The sequence below is a fragment of the Gymnoscopelus microlampas genome (genome assembly GCF_963454915.1).
Source record: "Gymnoscopelus microlampas genome assembly, chromosome: 20".
In the NCBI taxonomy this organism is placed as follows: Eukaryota; Metazoa; Chordata; class Actinopteri; order Myctophiformes; family Myctophidae; genus Gymnoscopelus; species Gymnoscopelus microlampas.
Genome location: NC_139957.1, coordinates 16663960 through 16689019, shown reverse-complemented (window position 1 = coordinate 16689019; position 25060 = coordinate 16663960). Strand labels below are relative to the sequence as shown.

Here is a 25060-nt window from a genome sequence, read left to right as displayed (position 1 = left end):
GCCTAGGTCAGGTGCTGGTTGGCAGCCTTCAGATGTGGTCACACTAAGGGACCATAATAGCCCTGAATCAGAAGTGCGAAGTCACTGTGTTCTCCTCAGGTTCAACTTCTGGCTATCCTTTCAGGCCTCAGCCTTTAACTCTCTGTTAACCACAGGGCTGTCTTATAATACACAGCTTTATAAGTAAATTATGCATAGATACTAACAAAAGACATTGACAATTTGTATTTGGCCACAGATCCCATCTGAAAACATGTGCCAGGGACCCACATACAAGATTTGTGTTAATAATATTGTTTGTAATACAACACACATCTTGTAGCCTTACAGGGTCCCTGTCATAGGAGAGTCCTTGATATGGAAGAGGTTTGAAAACAACTGACTGAGTTGGTTTTAGTAGTTGTAGTTTAGTTGTAGGCTATAGTTTAGGCTATAAACCCAATTCTTAAACAATAATGTTAAATAGTCAGGCTAAAAAGATGTAATTTTCATATCATTCAAACAGTTTGTATTTACCTGCAGCAGGGGGGGACAGGTTCCATTCTGAAGTGATCCACCCTGGCATCTCTCACCTGCCTTCTATTTATATCTAATAAGCACTGCTCAATCAACATAATGATGATTGACTAATGGTGTGTGTGTGTGTGTGTGTGTGTGTGTGTGTGTGTGTGTGTGTGTGTGTGTGTGTGTGTGTGTGTGTGTGTGTGTGTGTGTGTGTGTGTGTGTGTGTGTGTGTGTGTGTTTTTCGTGTGATTAGTGGAAGGTAACTATGTGTGTGTGTGTGTGTGTGTGTGTGTGTGTGTGTGTGTGTGTGTGTGTGTGTGTGTGTGTGTGTGTGTGTGTGTGTGTGTGTGTGTGTGCGTTTATGTTCTTCATGTTATTAGTGGAAGGTAACTGGGGTCTTGTTTTTCAAGGCACAAGGACCCCTGTGTTAGTGAGCGCTACCTACTGGGCTGGCAGCATTCCAATAATTTAACAGTGGGTAGCAATATTCAATAAATCACAAGTGTGAATAAACAAGCTTAGTTTGAGAAGAACAGTGGGCAGCAGACACAGCAGCACCCAGAAACGAGTATTGGCTTCAATGCCTAGGCTGGACTTGAACCTGTGGCCCTGTTTGCAGATACCACAGAGGTGTTCACCAACTCCACTGCCCTACAGCACCACCACACATTTACACATCCTTTCTTTTAGTACTTTTAAGTGTAGTTCCTGGATGTTAAGTCTTCAAAACATGCTTCAGAGTAAAGGAGCAGGAGGATTTGAACCCACGACTTTTGGATCATGTAGACAATGTTCAGCACAGTGAGCTGAACTACCATGCTGCCTGCTCATCCAGACCAGTTTGTGTTCTGCTTTAAGTGACTACTAACAACGATACAAACAAAATACAGATTTTTGTTTTGGTATATTGTGCTGTTGCTTGTCTAGAATCTCTAGGTGTTTGAATGTTTATGGAGCACAATGGAAACAAGCCTCTGGCTTTATTGTGAGGAATCCATCCAAGTACAATAGTTAATTGAGTTCGGATTCTCTCTACATAATGGCAAAAGGTCCTGGGTTCAAATCCTACAAATAGCAGATCTACATGTTTAATTCATTGTATAACTGTACCTCTGTGCTTTTTGCAAACTGTTAATAAAGTATTCAATCAATCAAAACAATCTTGAAATAATTGTGACAAAGTTTTAATACTTTTGAAAGTACTTTCTTTGGGGGCCCCCTGGCATAAAATCTCTTCAGATGAGGGTCCGCAGCAAAATACAATTTGGGGGTCCTTGATATGAAGAATTTGAAAACCACTGTGTTGTTCAAAGGAGTGGCCATAGTTGAATGGGTAGAGAGCCTATGTAAACAGAAAGCCCTGGGTTCAAATCCTGGGCCTGGCAATGTGATTGCGTCCATGAGATAGGCACTGAGTTCCTAGCTGCTCCTCTGTGGGTGGCCAGGGACGTGCACATATAGACTCTAGGTGGTGCTAGAGCACCTGCCCTTTGCCCTCTTGACCAGATGTGCCCTTTTGAAAAAAAGGGGGAAAAAGTGTTTTTTTTTTCAGTTTACCGCAGGGGTCTTCAACAGGGGGTCCAGGACCCCTAGGGGGTCCTCAGAGTTACTACAGGGGGTCCGCCAAATCTTTATGTGATATGATTTTTCTTTTTACCATAACCACTCGAAACCTAGCATCCCTTTTCTGAGGAGAACTTTAGCCAAAAATAGCAGATCTACAAGCCCTCAACGCCTCGCGCTGTGCCTGTGTCTGTGCACGCCACTGAGTTACGTTCGTTTCGGGTCATTTTTTCATTCTTCAATAAAAAATAAAAAATAAAAAATGAAACGTAAGAAAACAGGGTTTTGCTTTTTCATTCTTTCATTTCTCGATCTTAATATCAAAGATACTCTAAAGACTAGTCCAGAAGCGGAAGTAGATTTAGGACTTAAAAATAAAAGTGTGTGTTTGTCTGTGTATATATATATATATATATATATATATATATAATTAAATATAATTTTATTATACCGTAGGCTACATGATTATAACATTACTATGGCTACATTAATGTTAGACAGATGGACATATAGATAGATAGATAGATAGATAGATAGATAGATAGATAGATAGATAGATAGATAGATAGATAGATAGATAGATAGATAGATAGATAGATAGATAGATAGATAGATAGATAGTCAGATAGATAGATAATATAAATATATTATAGGCTACTGTCGGCTACACGGTTATAACATAAACATAATTATGATCGGCTATATTATTATATTAGGCTATTTAACATTATGCAAGCTGTATATTTACCATGGTTACGTCAAAAAGAAGACAGACAGATCTATATCTGTCTGTCTGTCTTATCCACCCATAAGTGCCCAGAATGTTTTGGTTCTCTCTCTCTCTCTCTCTCTCTCTCTCTCTCTCTCTCTCTCTCTCTCTCTCTCTCTCTCTCTCTCTCTCTCTCTCTATTTATATATATATATATATATATATATCCATAAAAGCACGTTTAACCTATCTTATGTAGATGATGCACATGCCTTGTGCGTCTGTCTACAAACTAAGTGCCTTTGATCCTAACCACCTTTGATGTGTGCGAGAATGGGCCATCAAGTTTGTCTGATCTCCCAGTGGGGAGCTAACGACCGTTGTTGATTCATTGACTGAAGCCATCCACACCTATTTAATTGTTTGTTTGTTTTTCCTCGAAAGCAAAGTTGTAAAAGACAGTGACTCATGGAGAAATCATGATGTCATGATGTCATCTCAATCACCTCAATCAATGATCAAGGTAAAGCTTGATCACCAGTGCAATCGTATGCCCTCTGCCCATGATGGGCAATGGAATTGGCACTATAGTAAAATTAGAATATCAGATTTGTGGGGAATTACGAGAGAAGGAGAGCTCTGATTTTTGCCTACTGTGCACCCAGGCTGGGATGAGCAGCATGGGCTAAATAGGCCCATGGTTTATTCTGGTATAGGTGGAAAGATTCTGGGCACTAGGGATAACTGGGCACCTTGGACGTGTGGGCATTAGGGACATGTGGGTACTTGGAAGAGTGGGCACTTATGGGTGGATATGAGTGGGCGCTAGGGAAATTTGGGCACCAGGAAGACTGGGCACTGGTAAACTGGTGTTAATAATCATTGTTAATAAAGAATACAGACAGACAGACAGGCAGGCAGGCAGGCAGGCAGGCAGGCAGACAGGCAGGCAGGCAGGCAGGCAGGCAGACAGACAGACAGACAGACAGACAGACAGACAGACAGACAGACAGACAGACAGACAGACAGACAGACAGACAGACAGACAGACAGACAGACAGACAGACATACCCGGGCCATGGGAATGCACTCACTCACACTAACCGATGCGCTTACTTCAATTATAATATAATAATAATAATAATAATTATAATAATCCTACACTTCGCAGATATAAATTATTATATTATGAACCACTAACATACATACGCTATTTGAAAATAGCAGATCTACAAGCTCACAATAACAGTTGTTGTGAGCTTGTAGATCTGCTATTTGTTGATTTTTTTTTTTTTTTTTTTTTTTCATTTTTCTTTTCTGAAACCGCTCCATTAGCGGCGCTAAGGTGGAGCTTGGAGTTTGGGGGTCCCTAATAAGACCCCCAAAAAGCTTTACTGCAGTGAGCTATAGCTACTAGGCCTACATATGTACAGTACACGTTGTGTATTATTATGTTACTGCATGCACTTGCGTGCGTAATTACGCACGTGGAAAAATCCGGCTTGATATAAATTCCAATAAATTCATGACTGATACCAAATGAAAATATAAACTTGACAGACCATATACACATTAAAATTATAAGAATTCAAGTACAATTGCCAGAGATGTGGTCTAATGAAATCTCAACTGTTCTGTCCGAATGCGCAAAATATGATGCTACAATTATTATGAGTGACCCCTTGGGCCAGAAAAAGTAACTAGATTTGTCGCTAGAAGCTTTTCACTAAATAAGTCGCTGGGGGGGTCTGGAAAGAAGTTAAATCTAGCGACAAAATCGCTAAGTTGGCAACACTGAGCAGTGAGTGTGTCCAGTCCTACTACAACAGCACACACAAGGGACAAGGGACACTCCAATATAAACTAAAGTTGCAGTGGGGATATCATTAGGCTACATTAAAGGCAGCTGTGCATCATTGTTCAAATAAGCAACACATTTAACATAAGCCCAGATGATTCCAGCCAGGAGGAAAGAACTGGAGAGTAGGAGATAGGAGAGTGAGATAACAATGGGAGAGAGAGAGAAGGTATCAAATGCTTTTTCTTTTCTTTATTTTTTTGCGTCTTTGCGCAGCCCGCACCATCCCGCCCCACAATAATTGCCTCTGATCTCTTGACTCTCCCGCTCGCCCCGCGGTCCAACCCGCGGGCAACGGGTCAGCCCGCGCATCACTCGTGCTGAGGAACACCTCGGTATATGGCGCAGGGTGGATGGAGGTCCCAACTTCGCTGCTGACGGCCCCAACGGCGGTCTCACCCTTGGCCAAAGTCAAGTCGGGATGGTGGGTCGTTTGAAAACTATGGAAAGTATTTTTTTCTGATTACATTTGTATTTGTATTGTATTTTAGTTTTTAAATAGATGAGATCAACTTTATAAACCCCAAATCCTTCTTTTTTTTTATCTCACCTGCGCTATCTACTATTATTATTTGTAGCATATTTTGTGATCTATTTTATCATTGTTTATTTGCTTCTGCAATAAACAATATTATATCATCATAATTTTCCAAGAGTGACCTGGCCTAGAGTCAGCATTATTACAACAATGGACAAACAATACAAAAACAATACATATGTAACACACACAAATCAATATCCAGTTAAAGTGCAAAACAGTGCTAAGTGCATATTTAATGGGGGTCAATAGCCAATTTCAAACTGGAACAACCTGGCACTTAGAAGTGATCTAGTATAAGCCATTTAAAAAGACATACTGTACATCATGTATTTTTTAAATACAATTGTGTCTTTTTTTTTTTAACTTGCCACTTAGAAGTGTTTTAGTATGAGCCCTTTAAAAGGCATACATCATAAATGTATTTTTAAAATAGATTTGTGTCTTTTAAAAAACATAAAAAATTCACGATCTTATTTTGAAGGCAACCGGAAACCTTATTTCTGCTAGCTCGAAAACCGGAAGTCCAATTTCTGCTCACGGAACGGAGCTGCTAAATGCACACATGACTTGGATTCAACACAGTCAACACAGGAAGGAGGCGCAATTTCCGCCGCGTTGACTTCAAGGGGTTAACCACATATATCTCTGGTTAACCATGGCAACGCTACAACTCTGTGTCATGTTAACCGCTCTTCTGTATTTCACTACCTTGGCGGAAGATATTAAGTTGAAATATAAACCTGCCAGCAAACCTGTCCGTTTGTTCACTGAGAAAGAGCTGGCAAAATATGACGGGAGCGAGGTAAGTTGCCATGATTCTGCCAGTCCTGCGTGTGTGTGTGTGTGTGTGTGTGTGTGTGTGTGTGTGTGTGTGTGTGTGTGTGTGTGTGTGTGTGTCTGTAAGTTTGTGTGGCTGACTGGCTGTGTGCGTGCGCGCGCGCACGCACACACTTTATATGGAGTAGCTTTAAGGTAATGATTCATCTATCTGATCTCCTGTTTTAGGAGGGACAGCCTATTTACATGGCAATAAAAGGAGTGGTGTTTGATGTTACCAAGGGAAAAGGTAAATAACAGAAAGGTGGGCTTGTTGCGACCTCACTGAACCTGAACATGAACTTATCACTGAACATGATAAGTTCATGGGTGACACCATAGATATATACTATGGGTGACACAGCCAGTGGCGTAAATTAACTACATCATTTACTGAAGTACTGTACTTAGGTACACTTTTGAGGATTTTTTACTTTACTGGAGTGTTTCCAATTTTCAATAATTTTACTTCCACTACATCTCAGAGGCAAATATTGTACTTTTACTCCACTACAATTATTTTACAACTTTAGTTAGTAGTTATACTTTGTAGATTTGGATTATTATTACAAAACATGCACAACCACTTAAATATATAACACTTATTAACACTGTTACACCTATACATACTTAGGCTATTTGAAAATAGCCGATCTACAAGCTCACAAGGCGCTGTGAGCTTGTAGATCTGCTATTTTCAAAGCATTTTTATACATTTGGAAACTTGTGAAATGGGACATTCTGCTAAATTAGTACTTTTACTTTCAATACTTAAGTATATTTGAATGCTAATCCTTTTGTACTTTTAATCAAGTACATTTTGAATACCAGACTATTATTTGTAACAAAGTATTTCCACATTGTGGTATTGGTACTTTAACTTAAGTACAAAATGTGAGTACTTCTTCCACCACTGACACAGCTCTGTCACCCATGAACAATTGTAGGACCTCGTTTGGCGTGGCCATTAGTTGTTAATGTTTAACATCAGTAGGTGTCACTAAACTACTGAGTTTATTATTATTATTATTATTCATATTGTCCCTTTTGATTCTTAGGCCATCTCCAATGCTGCTCAGTCCATCTGAATAAGACATTCAGTTAAATAAAATGTATTTGACACATTTGTATTTTGTTTTCTGCAGAGTTCTATGGTAAAGACGCGCCATACAATGCCCTGGTTGGCAAAGATACTACAAGGGCTGTGGCTAAAATGTCCCTGGAACCTGCAGACTTGATATCTGACACTGTGAGTTGATGAAAAGCAGCAATAAGTTGGAGCATGAACAAAAGGACAAAAAGTTTTGGACAATGGCTCCCTATCCTTGTCTCACCACTTATGCCAAAACCTAATAGCACTCAACTGTCACATAAAAAAATGGGGACCTACTTGTTTTTTTTGTAGTAGATATGGAAAATATTAGGTGAGATATTCTGGGCTTAAGTGAACACTGTCACTTTTCCTTTATTTCTTCTTTTTTTCCACATTGCACTGATTGAAATGGACGGTTTATTTATTCTGGGTCGGGATACGATGAGGACACAGTAACCTTGTGTCGTAGTCTTTCTGCATAGTGCAGGATAGTTGTATAGGTATATACTATTATATACCGTTTTTCTGTATTGACAGTGCAGCTTGCCTTGTATTATATTGCTTGTATTGTTTTTCTTGCCTTGTATTGCTGTATACGACAGTACTTAGTTTCCTTCTCTGTACCTGTACCTCTTAACTACTGTGTTGCCTCTGGGCGACTGAAATAAAGGTATCGATCTATCTTAGTGTAGCCTTGCCGTCAATGTAAGACCTATACAGTCAGTGTGTACATGTGTCCAGGCAAGTGCAAGTCAAGTCACCTTTATTTGTATAGCACATTTAAAAACAACAGAAGTTGACCCAAAGTGCTTTCCATTCAAAATAACATAATATAGACCATATACAGCATAGTTAAAAGAAACATAAAAAGCAATACAATTTAAACACAAAACTTTATTACATTCAGTGAGTTGTGCAGGCACAGTCAGTGCTAAGAGCTAGTGGTTATACACAGCACATTTATTTAGTGCAATTAATAAGCATTAATCTAAACTGCTATTTTGTGTCATCCACAGAACACAAATTTAACAAGGTTGAATAAAAGCGGCATCAACCTTTACGTAGACATTTCCAAATTAATAATTCATTTGATGTTAAATATTCACAGCGCATTTTCCGATCGTTTATTTGTCACGCTGACGGCTCTCAGAGTTACTAAATTGATAAATTAACACTGAGGATTTTACTGTGTAGCTAGAGAACTGGTGTTGGATATTGGGAAAAAAAATCTGGAGGTGGTGTTGTCTTACTTCAGCAACGTGTCTGTGATGGGAGGGACAGAGGGAGGTGCCCACCTGATAACCTATCAAACCACAGTGACCTACCTCCTCATTCAGCCTAACACCCACCCCCTTGAGTTGTTCTAACCACTTTAATTTGACTTTAAATGTGCCTATAATAATAATGACATGACCAAAATAGGGACACCAGGGTTGTAACATCCATAGTAAGTTTCTACATTGGCACTCACTCTAGTTTAATAACAAAGAGGATGATTACAACTGATATGTTGCATCTTTAATACACGTGGATTGTGAACACATCAATATTAGTTGTTTGTTGTGTTGGTGATCAAGTCATTTCAGATAATTTGACCTTTGTGCTCATTCTAGGTCGCCCTAACCCTAAGCTATTTCCTATTTGGGGAAATGCCTTGTATTTAAGTGTTAACATGTAATTTGAATGTTTAAAAACATCGCTAAATGGGAATCTTACCTTTTATTGTTTGACAGACGGGCCTGACAGAAGAGGAACTGACATCTCTGGACAGTGTATTTGAGGGAACATACAAAACCAAATACCCCATCGTGGGTTACACTGCGTCTCGTATCCTCAATGAGGATGGAAGTCCAAATGAGGACTTCAAACCTGAGGACCAACCTCATTTCCAACTCAAGAGGGATGAGTTCTAATCTATTTTCACATAAAGAGATGAGTTAAATATATTTTCACATTTTGAAAGGACCTTTTTATATTACACCTTTAGTATTTTATCTTTATAGGTTTGTTTATCAGGCTCTAAATTAGAATCACTTTATTTCTCACGTTCTATACATTTAAATGCAGATATGTTGACAAATTATTATTGTAGGTGGTTTGGATCAAAGGATACAGAGATAACACCTCACATAGAGTACAGTGCAAAACATACATTCAGCATTTGATCAACAGTGAGAAAGTTATCACCAATACGTAAGGAAACATAATGCAGGTGGAGGAAAATATTATATTACTAGTTTATTTTATGGATTTTCATATTACTTGAGCTGAATAGTAACATCATCCAAGTGGTATGTGATCATAGTGTTGCGCCTGTGAAATCCATTCAAAGCACACTTAATTATTTTTATTTTATTGCAAACAAGGATTGCATTTGACAGTTGGGATTTGACACTATTGTAGAATCCTAGATGAGCTATTCTTTTTCACATGCAACTACAGTGTATACAAAGCAGTGATAGTCTTCAGGCCAAGGCCATAAGTGAGCATACATACTCCTCCCTTTTGTTTGTCAAATGAAGGAAATACAAGTATACAGTATGTATGTTTAAAGTATACATCATGTCACTGTGTGACAACTGTTTGACTGGACATCTGCCAGTTAATCTGTAATTTGTATCCAATTTGCTTCCCATTGATTTAAAATAAAAGGTTCCAAATTATGTGAACAAAACCATCTTCAATGACATTTACGTGCAGCCCGTATGTTAGTAATTCTCACACTCAAATGCTCTGAATGTTTAAACATCCCATAGCAGTCTGTTAATGTTTTTTTCGTTATGGTTTGTGCATATAATTAACATTAAAATACACCTTGACCCTCTGACAATGTGTCTTTTTATTCGACAATTTATCATTAGAACTAGCTGAGCACCATAATGTGTCAGAATACAGAGGCTATATCAATATTATCTTTTTATGACAGTTCATAAATGTCTTATGTCATCTAATTTCAAATCACTTTAAGTGTCAGTTGCAGTAGTTAATAGTTATGTTACAGCACATGATTGTTTTCTTGGCAATCTATTTACTCGACCACTTACCCTGTTGTTGGTTGACTGGGGTTCATGCCATGCCGCTTACTCCAATCTTGCACTCTTTAAGTCGCTCTGGATAAAAGTGTCTGCTAAATGCCAAAACTATAACTGTAATCATAATGTACCTGTACGGTAATTCTTCCTATGGTGACAATGGTGCAGAACATATTGACTCTTTACATAAGCAAATACTGACAACAGGACATGTGGTCATGTGATACAGTTAGTAGATAATAGACATAGAACTGTCCGTCACTCTACATATTCATTTTGCACAAACAGGCAGGATATATTCCAAAATTGGATATTGGAAACGGTATACCTCCACTATAAAGCAGGTGGGTCAGTGTTGGACAATAGAATATATTGACCCTACGTGACATCACATGAAAAAAATATTCTTTGTCAATGCTACAGTTGGTGCTAGGGAGAGCACAGACAACCACTAGTCTCCTCTGCAGCGTGATGTCAAGACCAAATCTTTTCACCTGACAGTGAGGCTTTCACCGGGAGGATGTACATGTACATTCCTCCTAGTTCCACACCCCACTGAACAGGCAAGCTGACTAATCTGTAGTAGTTGCTATAGTGAAGTGACAGAGTTCACCCTCCCTTGTATATGACATTCATGAGACTAGAACATTTTAAATATATTCTGTTGCAAATAGGTCAGGTCGTATAATCATGTCCAATTTAAGATATCTTCTGTATTATACAATGGTACAGTGCAGGACAATACAATAGATGCAGACACATATACATATATGTAGTATATCAGTCTATATAAACATCAAGTTGTTGATTCCATTGTGCAGTCAGGCAATAATAATCACCAAATGGAATACATAAATAGAACCTCGAGGCTATATAGCCTAACATGCTCTGATCAAAGTTCACAATAGTTAAGTCACTGACACAGCCAGGTGAACATTTATGGGTGGAAGCATTCATCCACCCACCCAAGCCTATACCTGTCCTGAGGAACTGGATGTGTAATGGTGGAGGTGAAGCCGGAAGATAGCTGTTAAGTCACACCTACCACAACAGTGAGTTAGAGTCATCTACAGCTGAGTTCAAAGGTCAGAAGCCCTACCCTTGAGTGTGCCGGTGGGAGTTGTGCAGTGTTCTTTATCAGGTTTCCGCCAGGGGGAAGGCCACTGCACTCTCAGTCAGGTTGGGGGACGGTGTTCTTTTTGGTTGGAGCTGGTGTACCATTCGGAGTCAAGATGCCTAAAACGGTAAGATTTTGACATTTTGAAGATGTTTAAGTTTAATGTAACTGAATGTGTTAGAACAAAGTTTCTTCCTTATGTGAACGTTTAACTTGCACTGAAATCGTCTTTTATGTATATTGTGACTGAAATATTTATATCTGTGGAGAGCACATTTTCCTATTGACTGAATAGTAGCCTATTATCGTATTCATAGCTATTGTTAATATATCAGCAAGATTTGATCGTGCTTTATTTTAGATGCTTATGTATTTGTTAAGTAGCTTCTAGCGTCTTCTAGATTCTTTCATTTTCAAACTTGTGAGTCAAACTGAAGAGAGATCTGGCCTTCCGGGAATGTATTCATTAACCAAACACAGAGTTTGACCTACCCCTCACATTCATGACGATGTCATACTTACTTCATGGTAAGAATTAGGTTGTGTTGGCTGTGTGAATTTGCATATTACTTGTGAATTGCCTGAATGGCCTTCCCAAACAGCTCATAACTGCATGGTTAAATCTTTATACTCTAATTGGCTTTATTCACATTCTCTTTTGATTGTGCATACATGGAAATTGTAATTAATTCTCCAAATGGGACTGTTACTGTACCTTTCCCCCACATCAGTTAATTGAGAGCCCAAAAGAAAAGCAATCCCCAAATTATTGTATTTGCTGTTAGAATATCCACAATAGGAATTCTTGAAATGTGGCACAGTAGAGTCTTTAGAAAACCTTGGTGATAAGAGACACCGCAACTACCCACCCTCTATATGAGCACCTAGAACAGGCCTCTTATCGGCATTCCAAGGAGAAAGCGACCCACGCAGGGGTCATTCTTGATATGGACGCCTGACTCAGTTTTTCTGACATTTTTGTGGCACGAGAAACAGCTCACATTGATTGTTTATTGAGTAATGTGGAAATGTTGGTATTAACGATGATTGAATTGAATTGCTTGCTCAGGGTGGGACAATGCTGGGTCTCTGCTCTACATGTAAAGTGTCTTGAGACAACTTGTTGTGATTCGACACTTTAGTAAAATTGAATTGAAATTGAATTGACGTGTTTGATGAGTGTAATGTCTAGGCCCCTGTTTAAACATAAGTTATCACTGGTATAATGTGTATAGAAACATTAGCAAGGTGAAAAATGTAAAGCAGCAATATCACTGAATCACAAGACCCCAGTACACAGTTAATAACTGCTTTGATATAGGAAATACTCCAACTCATTGAGAAATTCAAAGGAACTTTGGTTGCTAGTGAAAATGAATGCATTATCAAGATCGGAAACTTTAACAGTAAGAAAGATAGTATCTTGTGCAAATGCTCTTGGAGGGTGGAAACAGTTGCAACGTATGACTGTGGTCTTTATAAATGGATATTGGTTTTGTGACCTAAGTTTCAGTGAGTTTATCTTTATAGCTCCCGGGGCGTGCTCTAGTGTAAGTTCATAAAAAGATTGTGTAACTCTGTTACTAGTCAATGCTGTTTCAGAGCTGTCAAAGGGTCATTGCACACTTTCTGCAATTGTTGTTCAGTATTTCCAATTGTGATGCCTTTTTTCCATTCAACAAAGTTACAATAACTAAAGTGACCCTCAGTAAATTGCTAAAGTAGCTTACACAATTACGTTAGATATTGTTAGCTTTGTAAACTATGTTTGCTATTAAACAAACATATTCAAATTCATTGACTAATGGTAAATAATGTGAATTGCTCTTGTTGCAATATCTGATCTTACTCACAACAAGTCTAAAGGCATCTTGGCAAGCACTGACTATTAATCTCCTTTTGAGCAACCTTGTAGTACTTCACAAGGGTAGTCCAAAGTCTAGTGAGATAGCAAGCAATTATGGTTTATGGACAATCCACTTCACAGTTCTGAATTAAAGGTATAGTTCAGACACAACTGTAAGTAAAGAAGAAATATTTTAGAACAGTTGTAGGTACCGTCAGGGGAGCTGCTACCTACCATTCCAGATCCCATGATGACCCATCTCTTTCGGTAATAATATATAACGTATATATATATATATGTGGGTCATAAAAACTATAAACCATGGTCTCTTTGAGGGCCTCTGTCATCCAGCCTCTGTCACCCTCTCTAACTGTCCAACCCTATTAATAGGCTTCAGGTAACGTATATAATGTAATTTAACAAGAAAAGAAAACACATGATATGAGGTAGGAAATACGCCATTTTAACTTTTGAACTAGAACATTTGCTAAATGTTTGGACCACAGGTAGAAGAGGCAGTAGGGCCTCAGCCATGTCACATGACTAAACAATAATTTGTAATGACCCTTTCCACTGCAGGTCAATGTTCGGGTCACCACCATGGATGCGGAGCTGGAGTTTTCTTTCCACCCCAACACTACAGGAAAGCAGCTCTATGACCAGGTTAGTGTGCTGTAGCATTCAGACCAGTCTTGTAATGCAAGGGTGCAGTACTGCCCTTGAGCAAGGTTGTTAATCCACACTTGAGTTGAGCTGTGTTTGTACTGTGAAGCTGAAGGCTGAAGCCTAATTTATACTTTGTTGTATGATGGTGTCACTCACCAAAAAAAGCTGATCTACAAGCTTACAACATGTCGTATATTAAAGTAGCAGTATTTATGGCATTGATGTAGAAGCCCCTCCATGTTCATATAACTACCCTTCAAGTGGATAAATAAAGGTTATCAGAATGAGTGTTTTCGAGGGCATGCACAGTTACACAGAGTACAGCCACATCTAGAGTAGGTACTTGGGAAATTGAATAAAAGGTGTCAGTAGTATACAGTAATAAACCAGACAGAATCCAATACAATGCTATGCCGTTTACCAAATGATTTGGCTTAAGTACAAAGTATATATCTCTGCAGTCGGGCAGAAACCAGCTATGTCCAGAAAGTTAACTTCTCAGGAAATGAAAAAAACAAACATATTGGTTCAATATACACACAGACATAAAGGGTGTTCAATAATAACACTGATTTATATATATTTTTAAAATGGAGATAACTGGTTTCTGCCCAACAGCGACGATATGCACAAATGCCAGAGATGCTGACAAGAGAATATCGAAACATTTAATGTAATTGTCCATTAACGTTTTTCAACCCAGCGTCGTACAATAAAGTATATAGGGATTAAGTGGTGTTAAGGTGTTTCTGATGCTCATTCCACCTGTTGTTACAGTACACTACAGTATATGCTTGCATTTTCTCCGGTCTCCCCAAGGTGGTGAGAACCATCGGCCTGCGAGAAGTCTGGTACTTTGGACTGCAGTTCGTGGACAGCAAAGGATTTTCCTCATGGCTGAAATTTGACAAAAAGGTCAATTTGCTAATTTGAGTGAATCTGTGTATTCTCATTTCCCTTGGTAAATGCAAACATATAATTGTTTGTATGTACATATGTTTCTAAAACAACACCATTTCACTGTATGTATTATTTAGCATTTCATACTGTATGCTCTTTTTAGTTATACCTTATGACAATACATGACTCCAATCTATTCTACTGTATTATTCTCACACTATCACTATACTACCTCTCCTTTCCTCTCCTCAGGTCACTGCCCAGGAGGTGAGGAAGGAGAACCCCCTCCAGTTCAAGTTCCGGGCTAAGTTCTACCCAGAGGAAGCCTCTGAGGAACTGATCCAGGACATCACCCAGAGGCTGTTTTTCCTGCAGGTGAAAGAAGACATCTTGTCAGATGAAGTCTACTGTCCTCCTGAGACTGCCGTGCTACTGGCCTCCTACTCTGTTCAGTCCAAGTTCGGGGACTTCAATAAATCTGTGCACCAGTCTGGCTACCTGACATCTGAGCGCCTGCTGCCCAAGAGGTGATGATCTGAGAGAGTTCTTAGTTTTTAAATGTTTTTTATTGACCTTTATTTTATCTATTCATTTTTTTTTTATTATGGTTTGTATAAGTTGAATTTTATTACAGTAGCTTCGTTTCTCCCAACCAGTCAGGGAGTTCAACGAGCAAAGTTCCAATCTCAAGGCTGCTATGTTAGCCTCAGGGCTTCTGCCACACTTATATTCTGTGTATACATACACATAGTTGATGCTGTAGTCAGATATCTACAGTTGGTTTCTGTTTATCAAGGGGCCATTCTATTATTCATTCTCCACCGTATTTTGTGAAACTCATTCACCATATGCAAGAAAGAACCTACAGTAAGACATAAGACAGTAAGACTGTAAGTCACAACCATGTACTGTATGTGTTTGAGTTAGTACAATGTATATACAATGTATACATGGACAGTTTACATTTTTACCAAATGGTTACTGATAAGCTTTCTGTCACGTCAGAGTGTTGGACCAACACAAGATGTCCAAGGACCAGTGGGAGGAGAGGATACAAGTTTGGCATGAGGAGCACAGAGCAATGCTGAAGTGAGTTAACACCAGTGTTGTTGTAATGCACTAGTAATAATATCACTTTCATGAGTAATTAGGTAATATAATCCATTACGTTAGCAAATTGGGTAATATTAATATAGTTACTATGTCATGTAATACATTACTTTCAGAAACGTTGTTATTTATAGTTTTTTAAGCACTAATGACAAGGCATTTTATCTGAGTTGTAACTTCTGAGTTTGTGTTTCATCATGACATTGTTGCAGGACCACATTGGAAACTTGTACAATAAACAATAAAACATTGTTTTATTACGCTTTTATGTGTATATCCTGGGTTTTATATTGTGTTTACTTGTATTTCTTTAACCAAAATCAAATTAAATTAAATCAAGATATTGACAGTTCCGGCTGCTAGATGTATTTTAATACCAATAACATTATTGTGATATTCCGTTTAGCCTCCCTCTTCCATTTAATATTATGTCTAGTCTGTTTTGTGAAAGTAACGCAGAAGTAACTTAAAATAATGCAACACATTACTTGGTAATGTATTACGTATGACTGTTTTCTTTCTGAGGTAATTTGATTGATGATTATAATGATGATGGTAGTGAAATCACGATGCTGATTCACTCATTAATACTCAGCGTCAATATCAAATCATTTTCCATTTCCTTTTTTTTCATGGCACAGCGATCAGATAATGTCACATTCAATATCATAAGTTACAAATTGACTACAAGGGTAAATAAATGATAGAACATTGCTTTTGTTTCTCTTTCACTGTTGACTCATCTTTGTTGTTTTTCTGAACAGGGAAGATTCTGTGCTGGAGTACCTGAAGATATCCCAGGATCTGGAAATGTATGGCGTGAATTACTTTGAGATTAAGAACAAGAAGGGCACAGACCTATGGCTAGGAGTAGATGCTCTTGGACTTAACATCTATGAGAAGGACGACAGGTAATTCCGCCGCAATATGACTCATCCACTCTCACACTCCTTCTCTTATTCTTTCTTTCTCTTGATAATATATATATATATATATATATATATATATATATATATATATATATATATATATATATATATATATATATATATATATATATATATATATATATATATATATATATACCCTAAAAATTATACCACATTATTAATGCAAATATTTATTTAAGAAAATATTATTTTGATATTCTGTTAATGAACTCATACCAAACCTTACGTGTGTTTGCATGTATTGAGATGCCAACAGACCTGAAGCCCTGTAGGCGAGACAAGGCCAACAGTCTGGGAGTCAATCCTTTGAGTCATTGACCCCTGCAGTACCACTCTCCTAATAACTATCACCTGTATGCTATCATGTTTGACCGCATGACTGTTGTTTTTAAGGGGCCATTGACCTAATTCTTCTGAATTCACCACAACAGAGGGGTGTTTCAGTCCCTGCCGTTCTTGTATAATCTGCACCAGTACATGCTGTGCATCCCTAAGCTGTCAGGTTATCTCAGGCTATGCAGCTATTTATTGTATCTGGTAAAAGAAAAGGAGAAAGAAGTGCCTCTGATTTTGATTCTCATTCTATTTGTACAATCCACCTTTTAGAGGTCATTGACTTCATCCTTCCAGTTCTGTTCAGTGTTACAGCATGAGCATGCTAAAGTGTGTTTCATTCTCTCTGAATGAATGTCCTGTGAACTGTTGACTGTCAAATGACTCTATCTGTCTATTCTGTCTATCCTTCTGTGTTTTCAGACTCACTCCAAAGATTGGATTTCCCTGGAGTGAAATTAGAAACATTTCTTTCAATGACAAGAAATTCATCATCAAGCCCATAGATAAGAAAGCTCCTGTAAGTGCTTCATGATAATGATGTCCTTCCCTTTGAGGAATGTTCAGATTCACATTCGAGGTTGCGTACTTACAGAAGAATAAGTACACAATATAAGATAATAAGAATCTATTAAAATGATTAGATTTAAATTATACAATTGCATTGACATGTCTGTCCAGAAAAAGGCCAAAACTTTCCAATGCTTCTTTTTTTAAGAATCAGCCATAAAGAAACATGAAACACTTTTTCTTTAAAACATGTTTTAGTCGCTCAAATATATTTTCTCTAAAATATATTTTTGGGGCTTTTTTACTACCCCCAAAATCTTATATTTATGGGTACATGGTGTTTGTCTGAAGTAAATGAATAAATAATAATAAAGTAAATGAGCCAGTGAAAGTCTCCTAATTAAAAAAGACGCCACAAAACCGAGTCAATTGTCATTATGTACTTTTCAGGATTTCATATTCTTAGCACCTCGTCTGAGAGTTAACAAGGGCATCCTGGCACTGTGCATGGGCAACCATGAGCTGTACATGCGGCGTCGCAAGAGCGACAGCATTGAGGTGCAGCAAATGAAGACCCAGGCCAGAGAGGAGAAGCAGCTGAAGCAGATGGAGAGGTGAGGGAGAGATGCCATTATTGGAACTCTGAGAGTGAAAAAATGACCCTAACTGGTTCAGATTCAGGATTCTGTATTTTGCAGTCTATTAGTACTGTGATGCAATTTAGGGTAATTACAATATACTGTACCCTTATGGGTGAATATGTTGAATAATATGTATCTATGAATGAATCCATATCTGTCCATCTGTCTGTTTATGTCTGTCAGTCAAAAGATAAAAAAGAAAAAACAGCCTATTGCTTTTGTCATGTTGTTCAGGGCCCAGCTGGAGAGTGAGAAGAAGAAGAGAGAGACCATAGAGAAAGAGAAGTCAGAGATGGAGAGAGAGAAGCAGGAGATGATGATGAGGCTCTTAAAGTTTGAAGCATCAACCAAGAAAGCAGAGAGAGGTAATGCCTAATTTATACACAATGCCACATTTTTACACCATTATGACATTAAGTATAAGTCAGGCTTAAGAAGCCATCCCATTGCTAAAGTAGCTAACCATTTGGAGCATCAACCACACAGGTGTTTCCTGTTTTCTCATAAATTGAGTATAAATGTCTAAAAACAAAAACAGCTTTGTTTTAGAGAGAGCTTGAGACTGATATAGCTGTATTACATTACAATTATTCTTAGTGGTATTGCAGGAAAGTGAAAAGCTACAGTAGGAAGATTTTCAAGCATCCTAGATTCCTTAGAGCGGCCCTCAATGATGCCATGGTTTTATTTTTTAGTAAGTATGATTTAATATACTAACGCTTAATAATCATTCTCCTGATAAACATTGAATCATAAAAAAAATAACCATTCTCCTAATTCTTGAGCACACTGAATCATTTTGCTGCCCCCTACTGTTAAAGAAATACCACTCCAAAGATAGATTTCTTTTGATGAATTAGTCACCCTGTGTTGCCTGAAACAACTGAAGTCCTACGTCCCCCCCCCCCCCCCCTCATGACTTCATGGAGAACAGAGTCCAAACAGGATTTGCAGAGAGTGGTTTATCTTTGTCTCTTTGATCTCACTGTTCTTCATGAACACGAGTGGAAGAACAAGTCTTGTTGCATTATATCATAATATATATAATAATAATAATAATAATAATAATAAAAAATAATAAAAAATAATAAAATGTATGACTGTGTAAAATCTACAAATGGATAGATAGAGAATTATTTTTCAATCAAAACTTATATCATCTGTTGTGCTATTTGATGTTGATTTGTCACTGAAAGTGTAACTGATCAAGTTACTTTACTTTACTTTTATCAAACTAGTTACATGGTGAAAAACTACTTAAGAACCACATTATTCTGAAAGTAGTGAAGCACTGAAGTTTAGCTGCCCACAAGCTAGGAAAGATTGCATTTATATTTACTTAACTACATAACTTCACAAGTAATGTTGGTGTAACTAAGTGATTCACTTTCCTTACAAAACCTAAGATTTTATCAGCTGATGCACAGACCTGAAACAACAATAATGTCATCTCTCTACGTTTCACTGGCTGATGGTTGACTTGACTTCTCCCCTTGAAAAATATATACGCGCATATTCATAACAAAGGTTATGCAACACCATGTAACTACTGCAAGTGCACAAGACGCCAGTCCAGTCAAAGAAGTTTTATCAGTAGCCTACAGTATGTTAGTATATTATTACTATGTTTTTCACCAGTGTCACTGATACAAATTCCAGTGCGTGTGTGCATGTGTATCTGTCCTTCGCGTACCTGGATAACCATCAAATCCGACTTCAAACTTGCTGTGTGTATTGCAGAGGAACCAATTGAGTGCGCTGCCCGGTTTGTCATTCGCATCAGATATATGGAGATCCCTGATGTCATCAATCTGATGACACTGACATCATGTTGTCAGAGTACATAGTGCGGTACAGCTGGCATTGCATAACCTCATTCATTCTAAACGGGCATCGCACTTGTAATTCTGATTCCGATGTTTACCTTGAGCACTATACTATTTTCCATATTTCTTTCTCAAAATAGCTTATCTACAAGCTCACAATGCATGCATCGTGACGAGTTGTCACCTTGTAGATCGGTTATTTTTGAAAAATGTACAATTTCTTTCCAAAATGTTCACCTATGATTTGCCCAAAATAGGGACGACAGTGTTAAAGTGATTAAATATCATTCAAATTCTATCTAATACAGCGTTCACATTAGCAGCGGCACAGAAACAGGCTACAAGACCTTTTCAATGGAAGCCAGAGACATGAAACTACAAACTGACACTGACGCTTGTACTGTAGCTGTGTGATAGGCGTGATGCGCTACAAATCAAGTTGAGCTGGTCTCAATTTTTTTCCAGCACTCCAATGACGCAGTGAAGTGTCAAAAGGTTTTTGTTTTTGTTTCACCATTTCCACTCCCCTTCTCTCTCCCCACAATTCCTGCTCTGTTCTGCAAAAGGAAGAAAAACTAATTCTTGCCGTTAATCAGTTACCTGTTCTATTTAGCCCTACGGTTTTCATTTACGCAGTGTGACTGGCTTGAGCAACACTTCAATGGTGACTGAGCAGCAATGTAGTTGGCCACGCCGGGCCGTTTTGTGCCTTTTTTTTTGTTGCCATTAGTGTGAACGCAGCATAACTCTGATCTTCATGTGCATTGCTGACTTGTCCCATTAGAGCTGCAGGAACAGCTGGAACGGGGCCTGAAGTTGGAGGAGGAGAGGAGGAGGGTGGAGGAGGAGGCAGCCCGGCTGGAAGCTGAGAGGTTGGAGGCCATCGTAGCCAAGGACGAGCTGGTCAGACAGGCTGAAGACCAACTCAAGGGTCAGGAACAGCTGGTGGGTAAAGTAGTAGTAGTAGTCGTGGTTATAGTAGTATTGTAGTGCACTGGCAACCATGAGTTATGGAAAGTGTTAAAGGGACTTGAGAGTTTGAGTATATGTCTGAGTCTGCGTTCATGTTCTCTGGTAATGGTCATACAAACGTGAACACCACAACACAATAAAACACATACACAAACTGCGTAGCTTAACCATTAACCGTCACTGCAGGCCTTCGGCTAGGGACATAATGAAGTGTCGGAAAAACAAGGTTGCTAAGTTAAACAGGGCTGTGTGGTGACACGGTTTTCTTCTCACTCCCTCAGGCGGCAGAGCTCGCCGAGTACAGTGCCAGGATCGCTGAGCTTGAGGAGGACAAGCGAAAGAAGGAGGAAGAGGCTGAGTCATGGCAGAGCAAGGTGAGTTTCTTACAGCACAACAGCTGATCTCGAACAATGGGACGAGTCCTCAAATCACATTAGTTACTGAAATGAATGTATAAATGCATTATATTACTGTAATTAGCACACTAACTGGTGATGTTTGACAATTGTAATTATTGTTTATTAGTCAACGTCAATGTGACATCTGCACCTCTCTGTCCTACTCCCAAGGCAATGGAGGTGCAGGAGGACCTGGAGAAGACGAAAGAGGAGCTGAACATGGTGATGACCTCCCCGGCACCCGCCGCCACTCCTCCTGCCAGCTCCTCGTCCTCCTCCTCCTCAGACGAGAGCGACCACGAGGAGCACAGCGAGGAGCACAGCGAGCACAGCGAGGAGAACAGCACCTACAGCGCTGAGCTGCCGTCGCAGGGCATCGACGACCACCGCCAAGAGGAGGAACGCATGACGGAGGCCGAAAAGAATAAACGCTTGCAGAAACAACTGAAGGTCAGTACCAACAGTCAGGCTAGGGATACATTGGTGGTTCCATGTTGCTCATTGACTATTTAGATACATGCTGTAAATCCTGAGAATTAACACTCAGGATTTTACAGTGTAGTTATATTATTTAGATAGTTTTTTCTTTTACTTGTAGACAGTATATTACATTGAGGGTGCTCGGGTGTCACAGGGGTAAAGAACCTGTCCACCACATGGAGTTTTGGAGTTTGAATCCATCAGGGTGCATCTGGCTTGACCGTGCGTCTGTACAAGCACAATTGCTCGTGTTCGGGGGAGGGAAGCCGGGTGGTGAGGGCAATCTTTGTTGCTGCACTAGTAGTCTCACATAGACAGACTGTGTGGGGGAATGTGTGGGGAGGGTTAATTGGCATAATGACTAAATTGGGAGAAAAAGGGTAATAAAAAAAAGGTTTATTATGTTGACAGATGCCTGATTGTCCATCAGTTATCCTAATAGTAATTATTAGTTATCAGGTGACTACCAGCATCAAGCTTAGATTAGTTTTTCCTTAAGCATTACTACATGAAAACGTCACTCTAGCTCCACAATACTAATGCAGATACTATTAAAGTAAGAATTGAACTAGCCACTGCCGACCTTAGCATGCACATTTAACAGATGGTGATGATGTTGAATATAATGTCTGAGGCAGCAACTTTTGTGACTTTGTGTGTTTAACCTCATTTGAATCTTGACAGCACCCTGCATAATATGTGCTCAGTGGAGTCAGTTACTTTGCTCACCCTTAATTAATTTAAACGCACTTCCCACTTCACTTCCCACAGGACCTGAGCACAGAGCTGGCTGAAGCCAGAGACGATAGCATGAAGTCACAGAACGACCTGCTACACACAGAGAATGTCCGTGTAGGTCGTGACAAATACAAGACCTTGAAGCAGATCCGCATGGGCAACACCAAACAGAGGGTGGATGAGTTTGAGGCCTTGTAAACAGAGCTTAGTGATCCAAATATCTCCTGGTAACACGTAAGATCCAATGGAGGCCCTATTAAGCACTTGGTAATTGAAGTGTGATGTCATTCCAAACACAACTTATCTCAAATATCCAGAGGGAAAAAATCCTGATCTCAATGAGAGTTGTAGCCAATAATATGAGCTGTTATGTCTTTGTATGGAAGAGAGCATCATATCAGACTGTATATGATATTGGTTGTTTAACCACATGGACCCCTAGCGTCCCTATTCTGTGAAAATAGCAGATCTATAAGCTCACCAGCTTATGAGCTTGTAGATAGGCTATTTTCACTATTTGACCTACAACAAAGTATACAGGGTTTAAGTAGTTAATGTTTCCTTGCTTATGGTCAAATACTCATACCTCGTACAAGAAGACTTAAGTCTATATCTGAATCATCAGGTTCCATTACTCACTTGGCATACAGTCAACCCAGCACATACGTAGAACAACTTAACTTCAGGGTCAGGTTAAACATGACAGGAAAATTTCAAGAGGGACAGTTTATTTGCTGGTGAACACAGACTCAGATTTAACACAGATGTAACTGCCAAAAATGCCAAATATGCAGCTACATTCTCACCCATAGCAGCAGCCATACAAAGATAGAAATGAAGGATTGGCCTGCATCAGGGCCAGGAGGGATGAAAATAGCATGTCTAAAAGTGCCGCCACGAGGTGTTAATTGGCTGGTTTCTTGGAAGTTTTGCTTCAACGCTCTGTGGTTATTTTTGCAGAATTCAAATGTCTCAGTAGTGAAGCACTGCTGGACTTAAAATGATCTTGTTCTTATCATTTAGGAAAGCATAAAAGTACTGTTTTCACCACAAGTTTTCTTACTGGTGATCAAGTTTGTATGTTGATCTAAGAATACAAATGTCTGTATAATTTTGTGTTTGAGCAGAATAAGCGGTTAATACAATTCTTCTTCAGTTTCATTATGATGCCAATGTGTTTTTCTAGTTATAGGCTGTATGAAAATGTGATTATACAAATGTGACAATAATTTGACTTATTTGACTAAGGACAATTTTATCATAATGTCACCTTGTTTTGAAAATAATGGGTTTTACAATTTGAATTGTGTTTATACTATGATACACTGAGATTTTGTGGGGCAACTGTGGGAAGCGGCATATGAAGACTTGTCTCACTCCGTATTGTTTTATAGGAACATCTTATTGCCACTTTTGATAACCATACCCTTTAATAATAGAGTCTGCTGAAGTGCATATAGGGTAGCCTAAAGCTATTTAAGGCCACAATGAACAGAACTTTGTTGCAACTTTACAGTATATTCAAGAGAACAATGTTTGACAATGATGATGATGACTTAATTATAGATGGTGCTGTTTTAAGGCTATATTATGTATAATATATCATAGATGTTTCCTCTTTCATACCATAAAATAAATTAAGAAAGAAAATCGCAATCTTTTTTTCATTTTGAATGGATCAGTTTTTTGTTGAACCGTTTTATTTGAATTCACTGCAGATACTGTCAAGGATGGTGGCGTCCAGTGGTGTGAAGTAACAAAGTACATTTACTCAAGTACTGTACTTGTAAATACAATTTTGAGGTATTTTTTACTTTACTGGAGTGTTTCAAATTTGCTATACTTTTACTTTTACTCCACTACATCTCAGAGGCAAATATTGTACTTTTACTCCACACAATTATTTGACAACTTTAGTTACTTTGTAGATTTTGATTATTACACAACATACATTAACCACTTCAGCTCTGTATACATTTTGGACATTTGAAAATAGACGATGTACAAGCTCACAATAGTGATGGACATAGTGAGCTTGTAGATCTGCTATTTTCAAAAGAGTTTTATACATTTTATACATTTGAAAACTTGTGAACTGGGACATTAATTCTGCATAATGAGTACTTTCTACTTTTCACTTTAAGTGCTTTTGTACTTAAAGTTGCAGTATTGATACATTTACTTAAGTAAAAAATAATTGAGTACTTTTTCCACCACTGGTGGCGTCTAATAGTTATTTGCAGACAAGAGAGAAAATTGTGTCGTTGCTAGACAACTTGTGAATCCTGGAAACCGGTTATCTGTTTGAATAGTGAACACGCACAGAATAAATATTGTATTTGTAACATAGCCTACTGAACGTTATTTGAAAACGTGATACGCGCTAGCTTGTTGAAAGATGAAAATGACAGTTATAGCATACTCAGAATTATGAGCACTCTTCACACATTCAGATAA

At 38.5% G+C, this 25060-nt stretch overlaps 2 protein-coding genes across 2 annotated transcripts; both read left to right on the top strand.

Annotated features, from left to right (window-relative positions):
• The first annotated feature begins 5769 nt into the window (after positions 1-5769).
• Positions 5770-9911, top strand: nenf (neudesin neurotrophic factor). Its single transcript, XM_084044803.1, has 4 exons — positions 5770-5977; positions 6181-6241; positions 7137-7240; positions 8818-9911. Exons 1-4 carry the CDS (start codon positions 5831-5833, stop codon positions 8995-8997), a joined length of 492 nt encoding a protein of 163 aa, XP_083900929.1. The 5' UTR covers positions 5770-5830; the 3' UTR covers positions 8998-9911.
• Positions 9912-13658: 3747 nt separating this feature from the next.
• On the top strand, positions 13659-22801 carry ezra (ezrin a; the record flags this gene model as incomplete). Its single annotated transcript, XM_084044447.1, has 12 exons — positions 13659-13742; positions 14565-14660; positions 14898-15172; positions 15651-15734; positions 16520-16666; positions 17462-17558; positions 17999-18162; positions 18424-18554; positions 20800-20960; positions 21269-21361; positions 21557-21835; positions 22637-22801. Exons 1-12 carry the CDS (start codon positions 13680-13682, stop codon positions 22799-22801), a joined length of 1755 nt encoding a protein of 584 aa, XP_083900573.1. The 5' UTR covers positions 13659-13679.
• Between the last annotated feature and the right edge of the window lie 2259 nt (positions 22802-25060).

Excerpts from the sequence above, each read along its gene's own strand:
- nenf (XM_084044803.1), top strand. The coding sequence starts at position 5,831 with ATGGCAACGCTACAACTCTGTGTCATGTTAACCGCTCTTCTGTATTTC. Across the intron at positions 6,242-7,136 it reads TGATGTTACCAAGGGAAAAG|AGTTCTATGGTAAAGACGCG; the intron begins GTAAATAACAGA and ends TGTTTTCTGCAG. Across the intron at positions 7,241-8,817 it reads CAGACTTGATATCTGACACT|ACGGGCCTGACAGAAGAGGA; the intron begins GTGAGTTGATGA and ends ATTGTTTGACAG.